General features: G+C 43.9%; 1 protein-coding gene across 1 annotated transcript in view; it reads left to right on the top strand.

Annotated features, from left to right (window-relative positions):
• The window catches only part of LOC105687275 (protein rhomboid), a 156126-nt gene that overhangs the window by 114457 nt on the left and 22954 nt on the right, over positions 1-18715 (top strand). The window contains exons 5-6 of the mRNA XM_048653467.1: positions 3596-3708; positions 12856-12973. Of these exons, the coding sequence (XP_048509424.1) occupies positions 3596-3708; positions 12856-12973 (231 nt within the window). The remainder of the gene's footprint in view (positions 1-3595; positions 3709-12855; positions 12974-18715) is intronic.

Genomic DNA, 18715 nt, shown 5'->3' with positions numbered 1-18715 from the left:
GCACGCACCTCGTACCTATTTTCCCATAATTAGCGTTTTCGTACGTAAATTCTTGTAATTATGTCAACTGTGCAAGTTGAATTTAGATCTGGTGGTACAAGATGACGATAATGATAATTATATTCGTGTATATTACCTACAATGTTTACGCACGGTGTACAGTTGTATGAGATTTTTACAAACAGATCAAGATTGTCTTACTAATTATAGCGGGTGTAATTAAAACGAAATTTGGTGGCTCTCGCGCGGGCTCGAAATTGTTAAACGACACGAGATGTAAATGTTTTTTCTGTTTTTCTTTTTTTCTCTGACAAACATACGCGATTACAAGGTGTGCGAATATTTTACCATATCGATAGTTTGTTTTGCGCAACGCCTACCTCACTACCTACCGATAACTACCCCTACCCCCTATTATAGTTTTCTCACTTTGAACGGCGCCCAGCTTCTCTGAATCGCTGCACGTGTAAGGGGTATACCTATGTGCATATAAAGAGTAGCTGCAGCTCTCCGGTGTTTATAATTAATTAATACAACGGGGTATTAATTACAAAGCTTCGCAGTCGCGGGACCTTTATCACCTTAAAGTCAGAATATATGTATCTACGTAGGGTGCTATGGTGCCATGTAATATAGGTACTATAATTATTATAATACGTGCTCGCGAATGCATCTACAGAGTGTCCCCGTTGAAATTTTCTCATTCGTCATTGAACGTTCTCGCACGGTGATTGACAAAAAAAAAAAAGAAAAAATGCATTCAAAACGCGCCTCAATGCACATCGTATCTTTTCCCTCCATAGGATTTTTATACCAGGGATTTTAGAGTTTTGACTTTGCTTTGTTACTTTATCGACAACGACAAACGATCGATGTTCCTAGGCGAAAAATTATTTTCTACTCTGTGTTTGTTTTCTTTTATTTTTCTAATTCCTCCGCATTCCCTTGTAAATTATCCCATACAGATGGATAAATTGGACACGGGGTATGTGACATGAAAGGCGGAGTTACGTGGTACGTTATAATATAACGTATATTATATTACACACTTTGTCATACTTGCGTTATATGTATATATGAAATATCTGACCTACAACCCCCTTTGGTTTTTTTTTTTTTTTCATCGTTTTCTTTTCACCCTCTGTATGATTACGTACGAACCGAGCACGCTTACGTGATACTTCGGTTTACAGGCTATGTGGCACGCAAAAGTGCTCCAGCTTCGGTAACCGCGTTTAAGGGTGAAGTAGGCGGGAAATTTGAAAATTAACCCCCGCGCGGTTCAATGCGGAAATTCATGCAACGGTGAAAGAATAAAAAATTGTCAAATAGAATTAAAAAAACATAGGGACGCAAATATTCGTTCAAATTTCGCAATAGATGACCGATCAGATAAATAAAACCGAAAAGAAAATCGACTACAGTGAAAAAGTGATAAGGGGAAGCACAGGTGTTTCGAGAAATGGTGTAATTATTATTTTGTTAGTTTTCGCAACTTTGGTCTTTGTTCTTCGAGTTGGAGGGATAAGGAGGAGTCCGTGGCCCGAGGGACTGCGGGGGAGGAGGGGGGAGGAGGGGTGAGGGGGGGGTGGAAGGGGTGGTGCATGGTTCGGGAAGTATCGTTTCGTTTGGTTGCGTGGCGCAGGCCACTCTGTTAAATGTGCTCTGGGATTTCTAAATAATAAATAACATCGAACGGGGTTGATGGGTGTTGGGGCATCGGCCATGCCGCGGAGAGCATGTTTTACGCACCCACACAGTTACCGACGTTCCGTGTATCCGAGACCCATACGCACGCGTTACCGAGTATACCTATATATATATACATTCCGCGATACGTGTATATATACATATGTAGGAGAGAAAACACAGGGCGAGCTTTTTGGCGGTGTTGCACGAGAAACCGCGGGGTAATGGCCAATGCTAAATTGACCGTAGCTGCTCTGCCGCTGTTTCTGTGCGCGTTGCGTACATACTGTACGTGCACGTACGTACATGTGCCGGATCACACCGACACGCGTTCGTAACGTAAACGTATTCCTATGTAGTATACGTGTTATACACACATCCGTAAAGCCACGGAGTGCCACGCAGGTTTTACCTTCCCTTGTTGCCCGCGCCATGCTGCTGCAGCTCGCGCGGAACCGCAATTCAATGATCATACGGCAATTTAATTAATCCCACGTTACACGCACCCTTTTACATATGATAAAATGTATGTGCACGGTACGCGCGTGAACGGTACATAGATATGTATAATAATAATCTATAGTGTATATCCCGCATACCCTAACCAGATGTATATACACATACCTGTGCTATACATCGAATATTCGGCTAAGAACATTCATCGGTTTACATATGTACGATTTATGTATATATATGTACAACGCGATAAAAAAATTGTTGGTATCGATTATCCATTTATACGCACGACGATTCACGTATTAATTTTTTGACGAGAGGATTTCGATTTTTTTTTCTTTTTTCTCGCTTTTTTATTCTATTTCTTTGGCGATTATATCGTCATTGATGTACTCTAGATTATCGATATTATTATTATTATTATGATTATTATTATTATTGCTATGGTTATGTCATGTCATTTTACGTAGCAAATCCCTTGCGGAGGATTACGTATATTACACATATACCCATGTGGGATAAAGTCCGATTGATTATAGTGCAAGCTTTGTGAGGCGAAAATTATTTTTCCCGGTAAATGATTGAGTCACCATCATGTGTATTCGCAACCCAACTTCCCAGATCAGGAGAAACCATCGAATATATAATGATGCACTCGTCCCGTACGTGAGAAGGGAAAAAGAAATTATCGGAGAATAGGTAGGAGGAAATTTTCATTGAAAAAACCCACGGGCGTCGATATCGCGACGACTCATCGTACATATAATAATGGGGAAAATGGAGGTTAATTTTTTTGATTACGCTAGAATACCTGTACCGATATAGACGCGTCAGCTAATTTTCCCGTTCGATTGCCGAGGTAGAGAATAAGAATAAGAATGAGAAAAATAAAAAAATAAAATGAAAAAAATTGAATTTCATCGCGAAGCTTTATTCCGTGGACAACAAAAATTGCTGAACGTTGCAAGGATGTTGGTATAGCTGTGCAGCGACGACGGTAAAAATATATATTGCTCAGAGATTGCTCATTTAACAAAGGTAATTTCACGATATTTGTTTTAAATATACGTCGTTATATCGATTATCGATACTCCAATATAAAATCTACCTTGTACCATAAGCTCTAACTCGCCCTTTACGTAACCCATATAGATTCTTCCACAACAGCTTAAGTCGAGCTGCATTATAACCGCCCTAATAAAGTCGAGTAAAAAGGATATTGAATATGGTTGCCGCCGCGGCGCCCAGTCACCCAATTTTCTTTTTACTTCTTCCGGGACATTTTATTGATTTATTTTTTGTTTTTTTTTTTTATTTTTGCTTCACCAACGAGGATTTTCCCTGCGCACACACTGTACACAGAGAAAAACTAATTACCATACTGCTACACACGTATCGATGTTATTTATTTAACTGATAATATTTTTTTCTCTTTCTTCTTTCTCTTCAGATGAGCGGAAAACGTAGCCGAAGTTTCAAATGCGCCGTTCACCACCGAGACAGGGAAGTTTGTTCGGAAAACGATTTTCATCTGCTCGTTCAAGAACCGCCGTTGTTTCGAAGGTGAGTAGAGAAAAGAAATTTCGAAACGACCCAGAAAAAAAAAAAAAAAAAATTGTAGACAATTATAAAACGCGTACCGGTGGGATCTGCAACCCCGGATAGACGGCTCACATAGGTATAGGCATAGTCGTAGGTAGAAAGTGCAGCAGTGAATATTCCGGGCAGGCATGGCTTTACGACGTGAAGTATATAATGGCGAAAGATGTGGAGGAAAATAAGGGGCGCGGAGAAGGAGGCGGAGCATGCTTAGAATTTTGAATAAACCTACTTACTCCGTGCACAATTTTCACCCTCTCCCTCGATCGTCGCTAACGTCAATACGAACGTACGGTTGTATGGTACGGTAGCGTCGCTGTCCGCGGGAGACGTAACAAAAAAGGTTAAGAACAAAAGGAAAATGTTGATGACATTAGAAGTCGGGAAAAAAATTCTACCCCTATATCTGACAATCAGACGCCGCAGCCGGTTACAGTGAGGGATGTAGAAATAGCGTAGAAAATGACGAAGAGAGAGAGAAAAAGAGAAACGGAGAAGTAGATGGGTGTATTATAGAACGAGAAAAGTCAGCGGAAAAGCGGAAACAGCTAGGTAGACGCGGGGGGATGTTGCCCGACTTATATGTAAATTTGAAAAGTAGCTCAAGAAAAATTTACCTACGGTATAAGGTGTGTATGTGTAATACCTACCCGTTCTCGGAGATTTTTCTCTTCAGCCCTTCAACCTCAGCGCGCTGTACATCTGTGTATAGGTACGTACGTCTCTGCACAGTTTGTATAGACGCGTACCTACCTGTGTACCGTAACGCATACATTGATAAAAATTTCTCTCAACGTTGTGTATATACGCGAAGACGACAGTTTATATGAAATTATACCGTCGACAACCGACAGACTGATAAGTAAATCCTGACAAATTGTAACGGGCGTCGTGACCGAAGAAATGAAGGCAAAAAAAAAAAAACAAAAAAAAAACAAAAATGAATTAAAAAAACACAATTCAAAACTGTAATGCAAGCGTAGATTCTTTTATTTTGTTTCGTTTTGTTTCTTTTGTACACAGATACATCGGACGCAGTAATTGGGGTGAGGTTTTCATCCATTTTTATTTGTTCTTCGTTTTTGCGAAAATCGTTGCCTTCGGATGGGTCTGGTAGGGCGGGTGAGAAGGACGGAGACACGGAAGACGGGGGAACGGGAGGTGGGAAAGCTAGAGTCGCGAATACCGAGCGGAAAGCCATCGCATATTTTATTCATATTTTCAGCGGTTGGTTTTCCATACATCGTTGGTGTAACGGGACATAAGCAGCAATACTCGTGCATGCTATGCAGTCGCGCGTATTATGGCTCCAATCCGCATTCATCCCCATTGCATATAACACGGGGGGTATAGATGTATAAGGGTATGCAGATATACGTGGTGCGGATTTCACAGTTGATGTAATAAAAACCAGACGATGACGACGACGACGACGACGACGACGACGACGACGATGATGATGATGGCATCGCTAGTGTGCAAAGTATGCGTATATCACATAAGCTATGTAATTCAGAATCCATTTTTATGGTGGACTTATTTACTGCGTATCTACACTGTTCCTACATACGTATTGACAATGTTGTTTCATATACATAACACTATTTCAATCTGCGGTTATACATCCGTCAGACTTTTTACCCCTGACACATATATTATATTATGTACTCAGGATTATTATAGTCATAGAAAAATGCATAAGAATTGCATATGAATATATTACTTCGAATGTCATGCATACCGGTTAGATAGATTATGAGGAAACTGGAGAAAAAAGTTGAAACGAAAAAAAAAAAAAATGGAAATGGAAATGGAAATGGAATGGATAGAAGAAAGGTAACTGCGTTGAGGAGAAAATTTCCTAGTTTTCTATTGCATATTTACCCCACCTTATGATATTGCAATATCGGTTATGCATGGCATTTTTTTTCTCTGTTTCTTGCATACAATTTGGCACTATTTGTAGAATGTATTCTAGACGGGGTAAAGGGTAAAAATGATCACTCCGAAGAAATGGTATGGCAGAAAGGATAGTTGTTTTTTTCCAAAAATTTATTTTGACATATGATATACATGAATAACATCGAATAGACAGATCCAAAAAGAGAAAAGTAGACCAATTGTTCACTCACATAGTACAATGAGGATAGATATTAATAAGTAATTTATTACAAGTCACTGAATTTCAACCGTATAAAAAAGTATTCGTACATATCGTTGCACCTGTAGCACACTCGATCGAAGTGTCAAATTCTGAAAATCTCAGCTAGACGAAGAACCTTTAAATCCAAGTTCCGCTTCGATCACCGCACTCTTTTTTTCAACACACGTTAGACTGACGGATGATAACTTCGATGGTGAGGAATGGGACGTCAAAAATGAAAGATACGAAGTATTGAAAAAATAATAAAACGCACGAGGCCCCAAAATTTAAAGAACTCGCTCGCCTGACGGCTGGCGGCGAAGTGTCAGAGGAGCTTTAAAAGCGATTGAGGTAGCGCCGGTCGGTATCTGTGCGTCCCCTCATTGGCGGATGATTTCCCCCACTCGTATACGGAACGTCACCGGTCCAATGAACGGACGATTTTTCATCCCCTCCCCGAGGTAACCGCGTGCTCACCCACGCCCGCCGGCTCGTGGCACTCGCCCTGTGAAACTAGAACTACTCAGTTAGTCAGTCAGTCAGACCCGTGGCGTCCTGCGACTAGGGACGTTCGTCAATTTCTCCGTCGTCTTACATGTGTCCTCAAATTATATCACATTGAAAAAGAAAACGAGATAGGGGGTAAACAAATAACACGATGATACTTATACATACATAACTGATAAATTGCAGTGTCTCGTGTCTCGATAATATATTATTATTATTATTATTTATTGGTATACGTAAACACGAAAAAAAATTTATATGTACACATATTTATTAAACGATTATCCTATGTTTCGTTTTTTTTTCCGTTAATTACTTTAACGCACAAAAAAGTTAGTCATTTTTTCAAAATCGTAATTCCTTCGTCTCGTTGTCTGGATTCGCGATCGTATGATCGATCGATCGATTAAACGAGGAATGTTACGTGTGTGTGAAAAATATTGTCATTGTTTGTAAAATAAAATTATAAAAAAAAAAAAAAAAAAAGAATTTATTTCGACAAAACATCGATAGAACTATAATGGGGCTACCTACCGAAGGAATAAATAAATCAAAAATGATTAGGGATTATCGAGTGTGAAATTAGTTGGAGGTAGGAAAAGATCGAGGAAAAGAACAGATAAAAAAAAAAAAAAAAATTGATAAGTAACGATGATTGATTCGATCGTCTTCGAATATTAGTGTGATAAAAATAACAACAACGGCTACAAAGAACCAATAATGTGTGTTACGACGCCTTTGAGTGCTACAAAAATATTAAAGGATACGCAATCACCGCCAAGGACTATAACTACCACTAGTACACAAGTGCTCCCCGGATTACCTGGCGGTAATGGCAATGGTAATGGGAATGCTTACGGGAACGGGGGAGACCCCAACAGACCGCAGCATACGTCGATCATGTAAATATCATACCACGTATACATACGTATATACAGCCTATGCAATTTGAATATCATCAGAAATTTTCTGTTCCACTTTTGCCCCTCGATACGCGTGTGTGAACACAAACGAATGATGGATTAATCAACGAGAAATAATTAATCGGAAATTTTTTGGAACAGACAATTTTTGATATAAAATTTCTGACGTTGGTACGAAAAAATTTTCGACGATATCGCAAAAACTTATATGTACATTGCGTACGTACGTATCATGGCATCGTCCTATGTATTTACTTTGGAAGCAACAAGAGGAAAAAAGAAAACCGAGCAGAAATATTCTACTTCATTCTCAGTTTATCTCTGGTGACTTTTGACGGTCATTGCGGTGGTCATCCGACTCGTATAATCACATAGGAATCGCGTCGAACCTCTACCTGTACTTCTCGTCGGTGTCATTGCACACTTTTGCGTGAAAATTGCAGAGATCACGGACGTTCCTCTCCTCGGTTGTCTTTCTCTTTTTTTTTGAATTTTTTTTTTTTTTTCTCCTCCCCCCCCCCGTTTTATATCTAGGTATTTGTATAGTCGCGATAGCCGCGAACAATACCTAGTATAGGTTTTACCATGTAATCTCTGTATTCTCACATTCTGAATCACCAAACTTGACTATTGGATTTAGTCGGTTAGTCAGTCAGTACCTCGCATTTCTTTTTCCGCTTAATAACATATAACCCACATATGATTCGTACGCGAGTCATGTGTATTGTTACGTGATTATCATCTTACCGCATCCGTCATATCCGGAAATTCCTCAACGACGATCGTATTTTCCGCTGTCCCCGGTGAAAGTATACACGCTTCTTTTATTCGACCGCGTACACTCGTACGAGTCTACCTGTATACCTACATAATTTTTTCAATCAGAAAGTCCTACACGACATACGTATACGACCATTACATTTTCGTACAAGTTCGTTGCATAACTCGATGTAACAGGTGTGTAACGCACGTGATAAATATTAGTCATATTTTTCTCCATACTTCCTACCCACAAGTTTTCATTAGTCGTTAATTTTTGTGAATCGAGTCGAAAACTAGATGAAATCTTCCCCCCTCCCCCGATCCCTTAATTTTTACACAAACGGTCCGACTCACTTCGACCTGTGGTTTGAAAAGATTTGGGCACCATTGTTTTTTTTTTTGTTTTTTTTCTGTCAAAATTTTCTCCCGTAATATATATCACGTGGTTCTCGCGCATAATCTTTGAATCACTGCCTCTCGTTTAAGTTTGTCCGTTAACGACCCTTGCGGGGGGTTTAGAAAAAGTTCATTGTTATATAGGAACGTCAACTATGCCCATAATTACCTTCCGCATGTATACGAAGGGACCTCAGCTGTTTATGGGATGTGCATGTATATGGTGATGGAAACTATACATACCTATTTAATGGTATAATGCCTATAATGTACGTACGCGTATACATGTACGTCGTATTGTACGTATATCACGCGGGAATTATTGGCGCCCGTTGTAAACCACGGGATAAACAGCGGCAGGGGTAGGTAGGTAACGACGCAAAATCTATAACCTCACCTGACTTGTATTATATATTCTATGTACGCGTGTGTTCTTGAGAACAACCCTGTACAATACACACAGCACCCGATATTCGAAAAGGCGTAACGAACAATGGAACTTGTATTAGGTATATTCTTTTTGTCGAATCGGAACAATTAAATTTAGTTGAAAAATAATAAGAAAACGAACCCCTTCCGACGAGCGAGAGAAACGTATTTGATAAAGACATATGTATATAGAACTCGACGTTACGCGTCCGTCGATCGAAATGAAAACGAAAATTTGCCAAGCATCGACTCTGCGGTTGGAAACAATTTTTTCGAATGATCGACGAATTTTTCTTCGTCACGATAATCAAACTATTTCTTTCCAGACATCCGTTCGATTTTTCGCAATCGCAAAAGTTGACGGAATCGTTGATTGCTTACCTATACGCACCTGTTTAATTACCTGTCTTATGCCAGCTTGAAATGATAATGTACAATGAAAAGCGTGTAGAGAGAAAAGTATCGGCTAGGGGTTGACGGGGTTGTCAGCCCTCGACGTCGCGCGTATACCGGGCATATTTAGGTCACGGGATTAAGTTTGTCTGGGAATAATATTGCACACACATTTATTAAGTATATACGGACACATATTGACTACGTAAACTATACATACGAGCGTGTGGGTTTTATCACACTTTGATTACGGTGATGCATGTATTTCACCCCATGGACGTGTACGTGTTACGACGAGGCATGCGTCCGGTTAAAGTCACGCTATACCGGCGAAATAAATAGCGTTGTGTACGGGGCGTTTCCACCCAAAAATTATCGAATTTAATCTTCCTTTTTTTCTAGTTTCTATCCGCAGCCGATCGATCGAAATTGAATGCGGGAAATAAAATCCCGCAGTACCCAACGTCGACGAGATTTCGTTTTTTGGTATTCCATTTTTCTCAAGACCAAAAAACGCTAGCGGTTTGTCAATGATTTTGAAAAATTGCGGCGGGAAAACATCGACCAGCGAATTTGAAAGATTGTAAAAAAAACTTGTCGGGGGTGTGGGGGGCCACCGAGACGCCGTCGGAGTTCGCTCGGAACGCCCTGTATATTTAAATGGGGGATTTGAAGTTGCGTCACGAGGGTGGAGGCGGTTGTGGCGAACGCTTTTCCACCCGGTAGGCCGCAGACTGTGACCAGCGGTAGCCACCCTCTTTCTCTTTCTCCTCTATCCCCTTCCCTTCCCTCCGCTGCACCGTGAACCCCGTACGGTGATGTATGACGACGTTGGTTTGCCCGATTGTGTACCTGTGTGTGCGTGTGTGTGTTGTATGTGCAGTGTGCATATAGACGGTAAATGGTGTACACATGGGTAAATTGTACGTATGTTTATGTATATAAGGTAAACCGCGCACGCGGACCGCGACCGAAGTAATCCATACTAATTGCCAACGCGAGCGACGTTATTACACGCGAGCCATGATTCTGCACGGGACAAACCCCGCAAAATTTACCTGCCGAAGAATTCACGGTCCTCGGACGAGTCGGAAAATAATAACGCGCCCTTCGTCGAGACTGCAACCTTTCCGTAATCGAAAGTAGATTAAAAGTTGAACGACCTTGGTACGGAGTTTTATTTCGATCCTCGGAGTTATCGGAGGTGAGCAGCTTGTAGTGCGTGATATGTACAATAACCGATGATCGTCGATTTATCCGGTACGGATCATTCGAAAGCGCTCCGATTATCTCGCCGAGTATAATTTGTCAAGTCGACTTTATATAAATCGTTTCTCGGGGCTCGCCATTCTCCGCTGAAAAGCCTCCTATACTTTTATCGAGGTTGCAGGCTATAACGCGGAAGGAGTGCGAAACTCGGAAGGTCGGCGGACTCGAAATTATCCGTTTTTGATCGATTGACCCCATCCGAATTTTCAATGAAGTAAGAAAGGGTATATGAAACGGCCGGACGAGGCGGGATGTCCCCCCCCCCCCCCCGCGTGATCGAGAACGGATCGAAGTCAACAAAAAAAAAAAGGGGAATAAAGAAGATCCTTACAATGTCCATTCACTCCAGATTCGAACGGTCTTCGTGAGTTTATTTTGAAAGGAAGTTATCGCGAGAAAGGGTCGAGAAAAATTGTTGGCTGTCATCGGGGCGAACACCTGCACACACCGGAGGCGTTTTCCTCGTGTATCTACATCGCGCACCGCCGTAATACCTGATCGCGGTGTTGGCGCGACGGTACTTTGAAAAAATTAAGGAAAAACTCTGTACAAAATTTGAAGGAAGATCGGGAGCAGCGACGAATAGGAAAAAGAAAAGAAAAAAAAAAAAAAAGAGTTCTTCTCGCAGCGGCGCGGCGGCGGAGGGAGAGAAACGAAAAAAAATATAAGAAAAAAAGAGAGAAGGTCGCACAATAAAAGAAGATGGAAAAGATCCGGCCGATGTTATTTCCGTTGCAGTCACGGCGCGCTCAGACACAGGAAGAGCACATATAGAATTCTGTGCCCTCCATACAGATTACCACGCGCCGTGTGAGTAGGTATCCCGAACTACTCGCTCTCCTGTTCTTCTTCTTCTTCTTCTTCTTCTTCCTAACGCTACCGCCGATGCTGCTGCACAGTCCCGACCCGTACTTCGACTTTTCCTTCATACGCCGAGTGCTTCGGCTTTAGCTTCTTCTTTCCAATATCCACTCGAGTCTTCCATCCTCCTCTTCCTTATTTTGTCGGTACGTGAGAGACACTCGTAGCCAAGATTAGGATGAACTCGGCTAAAGGTACCCGGAGCTCTTCCTGTGCAGTTCTTCTTGAAAAAGTGGTACTGTTTAAATGATCAGTCAGTAGTAGTAGTTCCTTCGGGAGCAGCTATTCGCTCGAGCTGTTTGTCTGCAGGGAGGAAAAAAAAAAGTCGGAAAAAGCGAAAGCTTCGAAATTCAGCGAAGTCCGCGGGACCGGGAAACGAAACGAACGAGAAAAAAAAAAACGGAAAATGAAACAAAAAATTTATCCGCTATCCCGCTATACCTGTATCCCGTATTCTTTCCGAGTCCCTCTGCACAGTTGCGTCCGTACACGTAACGGTGTGTTCTCTGCTACTTACACGTCGATTGCGTTTATCGATTTTTTATAAATTACTTTTTCTCCTACGATCGATCCTATACGGTTGCGACGTTGGTTGGAAAGGCAACGCGCCAGCGAACCGGGCCGAATGGTAGGTACGTTATTCGGGATACGTACGATGTACCGAATTGCAACGATTTTCCGCGGAACGTAAGGGGATGGGATTTAACGACGAGCCGCCGACCGGACCGACGAGTTGAATCTACGGGGTTTCATTCGCTCGTCCCGGGATTATTATTTGAATGGTAGTTTGCGGAGTTGAAATTGTCATGTATGAAGTTGATTCCCCGATATATATAAACTGGTAAACTACGTATTCCTGGGGGGGAGGGGGAATACGGTGCGTTCCAGTATCTACCGACTGCAGCGACAAACTCTCTACTGTATACGTATACCGTTAGCTTTCAGTTTGAAGACCGTCCCCGTGAGCTACCCTCTCGTATAATAATAAATGCTTAAAATATTCATCAATCGCCGTTGTCGTTCTACTGCAGTTTTTAATTGTTCCCTCTTAACTACCTACGGAGAAAACTCGTGGAGTTTGAAAAGCTCATTTTATTTTTCTACATTCTTAAAACCGCTGTAGCTACATCGTAACTCGTTGTATCACCTCGTAAAAAAAAGGAGGGAAATAAGAGAAGAAAAAAAATTACTACCGATGTTCGGCGGTACGGTGAATGGTTATATACCGTATAATATAAAACCGGAAGTCTGACGACGACGACGACGACGAGAGAGAGCGAGTAACGAATATCAATCGGATCCATTCTTCTTAGAGACTCCAAAACTAAAGGCGTTATTTCGTCAATTTAATGTATTTCCGATTCTCCGGCCACTCCTGTTTTTCCACCCCTATTTTCTGTAACCACGATTTTCGTCTGTTCTTTTCAGGATGGTCCGCATGATCGGCGACGAGTTCCTCACCGAGGAAAGGGATCGAAAATATTACGCAGATCATTACACGTGCTGCCCGCCACCCCTTTTCATCATACTGATAACCCTAGTCGAGGTAAGTGCGCGTTGAAAAATCCTTTCTCTTACTATACATCTCTCATCGTTCGACGCGTTTTTCCAATGTATATTACACATGTACGGCGCGCGGATATTTCACTTGTCAGGTGTGAGAGTAGAGCGGCGCGATAATAAACGCTTGCGCACGGTCATGTAAAGCCCGTGATAATTTTAACTGTCATCGGTTATTAGCCATTATGGTAATGCGTGATTCATGGGGCGTTGAAATTGTCACATTTGGTGTCCCGATTTCGATAATAATTCACCCCCCATCTCTGCCCACTATTACTCTAGTATAGGTATTATATCACGTCGCTTTCGCGGCCCTTTATTACTTACGCCGACCCACACTACCACCCGACGTTCTCACCTATACCCCTACACACTCGCGCCAACACCCTCCAAGCATATCCCCACCCACCGTCCGCACCATAGGGATGATAATGACCGTGATTTAGGTACTTTTTAACTACCTAGTTGTACCCTTGTTATTCATGCGCTCTTATATGCATATACGTATACACGTATATACCGCTCTCTCCGCCGTAACTCGGAAACTTTGCTGCAATTAATGCGTTCGTTGCTCAGCTGCTCGCGATATCGCCGCCCTTAAAGGTTGCCTACCAATTTTTCTTGAATTTTGCAGAAAAATTTTCGATCCACGGATCGCGCGCGATACTACTATCTATAAGCGAATCCCGCGGTTCCAGTCGCGTAATTAACGTCTCGACAACAAAAGAGGAGAAAAAGAGATTTTCAGTCTACGTATCCACCGGCAATTTTTACCCTCCCCCTCCCCCCTGTAACCAAACCCGACTTCTGTTCACCGATATTTTCAACCCCTACGGTTATCTCGTTGTTCTCCATATTTTTGGCCAAGAGATATCCACACCGAATGTAGGTATACGTATATATATATATATATATCTATATATCCGCGAGTGCGTTGTGTTTATTGGTGAATATTTATTGCCGGCTTAACATCGTTTAAATTTAGAGTTGTTGTTGCCACCGCAGGGGATGAAATAAAAAAAAAAAAGTAACCCCCCGCCGTGTGTGGAACGTTTTTCAGGTTCGTTTTTACTTTATTTGCTTTTTATTATTATTCTTATTATGTTTTTTTTTTTTATTTTTTCTTATTTCCATATAAAAATGGAATGAAAACGTCGAGGCTTTTTTGTAAGTGTAATCGCCGAGCTGGGTGGTGGTGGTGGGCTTTCGTAATCGTCGCGCTGCATCTAGACGAGTTTTCGGGGACGCCGCACCCCCCCCCCCCCCCCCCCCCCCCGCCCCCGTGCACCGACGATTCTAAAGAGAAAACGTGTCCGCAGGTATAAGGGAGTTTCGTGGGGGGTCGGGGTTGGGGGTGGGTTCGCGCGCGAGTAAACTATACCGAGGGTGACTCGTAGTCGTCGTCGTCTGCTGCGATAAGCACGCGAGACGTGGTTCCTCGCCGGATATTATACGCGAAGACGGTAGTGGTGCCCGTGCAACGGTGGTAGCTACCGCGGACGTGTCTCTTACTCAACCCCCGTCCCCCATCAGCCGTCGTAAAATTTCACACAGCGTCTAACTACTTGCTGACTAAACTAACCTCGTTACATGCACGTTACGTAATGTAATGTTGAAATGTTACGAGAAACCGATAACTCCGCCAGATATGGCAATTTTTATACTCGCCGAGCGTTATTCTTCTTCTATTTCTCGAGTGACGAAGGGAGTTGGTTCATTCGCGAAACCGTAAACCACCGCTCCATTCCATTCAACCCCGGTGACCTCCGATCGTCGATACGTTACCGAGGGGAATTGATTATTATTAAATTATTGTCGGCCGCCGGCCGCCGCGGCTCGCGTTATACCCTCACGTGCTGCAGGTGACCGTTGGCGATAAGTTCCGTAGTACGGGGGGGAAAGCGAGGTGATCCGAAAGGGTGTCGCGGGTGGTAGGAGAAGGAGATAAGACTGGTCATTAGGGTGCACGGAAGCCGGAGTCTCGCGGGGAGGGGTCGCTCCGGGGGTAGTTCCGAGGGTTTTAGGGGGGGGGGGGGGGCGGGGAGAGGGCGGGTGGGTGGGGGAGGGGGGTGTATTCGTCCGTCGTTTGCAGGGGGGCAAGGCGGGATGGGAAGCAATTTCGGGTGGAAAATGACTCGCAGCTGCGACGAAGGACGCCAACTCCTCGTGACCTGCAACCCCTGACAGTTTTATTAGCATCCGAGGGACGATGCGGGAGACGCGGACGTGGAGGAGGTGGAGGAGGAGGTGGAGGAGGAGGAGGAACGGTGGGTGGTACGGAGGCGGGGTACGGGCGGGGTGATAGCCTTCGATCAGGGGATTATACGAGTCATTCTTTATCCCCCTTACTTACCGCTGACAGCTGTCACCCGTCACTTAGTCAAATTATCTACTTTATATACGGCCTGGACCAGAATTTAGAACCACTGCCACCGGCAGTAACCGCAAACGCGCCCCCATTCCACCATCCACCCACCCACCCCCCCCCGAATCTCTCTCTTCGGAAAAGCCGAAGCCCGAGGTGCACTCGATGCGCGAATCGACAGCTAGAAAAGTTATTCTACTCGGCGAACGGCTAGACCCCCGCCGAATAAAACGGGGCCCATTATATCCCCATCTCTCCGGATTTACCTTCATTCAATTTCTTCGATCACAGATGGAATTCGAAACCGAGAAGTGTACGCGGTATTGTACGTGTACAGTGTTCAATCGGCTCCGAACGAGTTGGAAATTTTACGCGTTTCCAACCCCATTGTACGCGGTCACGTGTACAAATGTGTAAAAAAAATAGACGATATGACGTGTCGATGTTTTTCACCGGTACGTATTTTTTTTTCTCCCATGAGATTCTCAGGGACGTGTTTGTTCGAGTGGCGCCAGTCGCGGTTGCACGAGCGAGCCACGATGGTGGTTTTTCTTCACAATTCACGCTCACGGTGTTCGGTCATCTCTACCGATGTACACGGGCACACACGTAACATCGCGGCGGTAAAATTTTATGAAAATTTCTCCAACAATGCCATCGACGTTGCGCCGTAAAACCGTATCACGCATACGGATACACCTCCTCATCGCGCACCGTAATCCACTTGAACAAACAACTATATCAATAGATACCCGTGTTCCTCGTCATCTTGTACTATACGCGTTTCAACACTGACTCGCTTTAAACTCCGCTCAAACGCACTCCGTAATCCGACTTTTTTCACCACGCGCCAACTACTTTTTTGACTCTTACGGCTTGCCGTCATTTTATCTCTTTTGTTTTTTTTCTCTTTTCAATTCGAAATTGTGTTGGTATCTGATTTTCGACGACACGAAACGTCGCGGGGTCGATCCGTTCAGATTTTCGAAATTAACGGAGCGTCGGTACCGACGAGAAGTAATTCGGATATTCGAAGAGTCGATACTTTTGATAAATAATTCGCGTATACCGCGACTCTTCGATTAACTTTTCAGATCGGATCGACCGTGAGCTGTTTTTTTTTGCTCACCTACCTTGCGAGAGGAAAGATGACGGCGCCAAGCTTTTTTCTTACCCCCTTTTTGTTTTTTCGTTTTGTTTTATTTTTTCCTTTTTGGGTCTCGTTTGGTGAGTCTTTACCGGAAATGGACTCTAGAGTATAGAGAGAGAGAGAGAGAGAGAGGCTGGCTGGCTGGTGGTGGTAAGTAGCTGAGGAAACTGGAAAGTGCCGAAATTAACTTGGTCGTACCGGCGTATAATTGAGTGCGAGTTGAAGAAGCAGCGCGGTAGTACCTATGTGAGGTATACTTATATACCGATGTCGTTCTACGGAACCTGTAACGCGTGCTGGCGCGTGCTTGCGGGAACAAAACCGTGCCGTAGTGTGAGAGGAGAGAAGGAGACGGCGGGAGAAAGGAAGAGGACGGGGGTGAGGAAGGGAAAAAGACAAAGATGGAGAATCGGAGTGAAATGAACACGTGCCCTCCCTCTCCGCCATCTATGTCGTACGTACACGTCTATCCGAGGCGTGAGTCGTCCAAGTGGCAACAAAGTAAAGTGGTTGCCTCGGAAATGTCCCCCTTCTAGTTTCTCCTCCTCTCTATCTCTCTCTTCTTTTTTTCCTCCTCTAATTTCTGCCCGCGTTACACCGAACATCGTTCACCCTTTGAGCGGACGATACCCCGGTAGCCCGAATCAAAATTTCACAACACCGACAACGATCGTTCGGATTATCGTTCACACGCCGAAGATGTTTGATCACGAATCTTCCGTTTAATCCTCCTTACAGCGGGGAGAGATTTGCCACGTTTCGTTCGAAGACATTTTTCAAGCAATGGAATATGAAATATCGAATATGAGCCAAAACGGGGGAGCAGCCTAATGCGTATCTGCATCGTTTCAAACCACATACAATGACCCACGCTGAACGTGGCAGGGGCAACGGGAACACGGTAGCGCGGTATCGGTGGTAGTAACGGCAGCAGCTGTCCGAAACGCATGTTGTCAGAGGGTAGCTGGGGTAGCCGGTGGCTACCGGTGGACAGATAGAACGAGCTGACCCCTTAGGGGGAAGAGGGATGGTAGGAGAGTCCTGACATGTTCGGTGATCCTGCAGCGCTGCCGTCAATTCCGTCCTGCAGTAGTGATTCCGAACCGAAATTAATTTGCGGTTACAATCACGTGCAGAGATTCCGAATAGAATGATTCACGAGTATAATTTCATCGTTCCACCTACGGTTTCACTTCGTCGCCTATTTCGCCTTGCCGATAATTTTCCCAAACCCGAAAAGCCACTTAACCTCGTGTGTGTTACTTGTGAAGGCGATGAAAAAAAAAGAATGAAAAAACAAAACTTAACGAGCGCGGTACACGTTCTTCTCCGTTTCTTCTTTCAATAACGCGATCTCCTCGCGTTCTTACCATTTTTTACTTATTTTTTTTTTTTTAATTATTCTGCCCTCGCTGCGCCTACTCCCCCGGGGTCCACCGGCTCCTGGGGCTTTCCTTTCCCCTCGCCACGCCGACTGTCCCGACTGTCTTAGAAGTTCGGTCTATGAACTTCCGCGATGGCTTCGTATGGCTTAGAAGAAGCTGCTGCCGAGCCGGAGTAGTCGCTGCAAAGGATAGTTCACCTCTCTCATCCCGGGCATATCACGGTAGGACGAGATATTTCCTGGTTTTCAGAGAAAACACAGCCTTGGCAGTAAATTCACGAAAGCTCAAGGGATGAAGAGGGTGAGACACGCGCACGGTGCCAGGCGTCCGGAACATACTGCAGGAGTCGCGGGGGATGGAGGAGGGGCGAGGGGGGAGGGGGGAGGGGGGTCGAAGGGGTGGAGGGTGGAGAGGGCAAACGGACGGACGGACAGACGTGCGGACGGACAGACGGAAAGAGGAGAGTAGAGAGGAGAAGAGAGAAGCGAGGAATATCCTTCGGGAAGTAGAAGAGAATTCGCTCTCTTCGGCTCGCGTTCATTATGCAGTGGTATTAGGAGGAGCATCAAGAATCACCCGAGGGCTAACTTTTCGATGTTACCGTCTTCGATGAACTGCGCACACGTTTCTGGTATTACGGAGGATAATTGGATTGATTTTCCATCCTCGGTAGTACGATAAGTTTCGGGTTGACTGCAGTGCTTACCTACCGAAGTTTTTGATCGCGTCAATTTTTTAGTTCCGGTTTCTCTATTTTTGTCGTGAACTCTAATAGGAACCGTAGAAACGAAGCACGCCGAGCGTGCGGTCTGTTTTCGAATACACGGA

Source organism: Athalia rosae, chromosome 3 (genome assembly GCF_917208135.1).
Source record: "Athalia rosae chromosome 3, iyAthRosa1.1, whole genome shotgun sequence".
Classification (NCBI taxonomy): domain Eukaryota; kingdom Metazoa; phylum Arthropoda; class Insecta; order Hymenoptera; family Athaliidae; genus Athalia; species Athalia rosae.
This window is presented reverse-complemented; position numbering and strand designations above follow the sequence as displayed.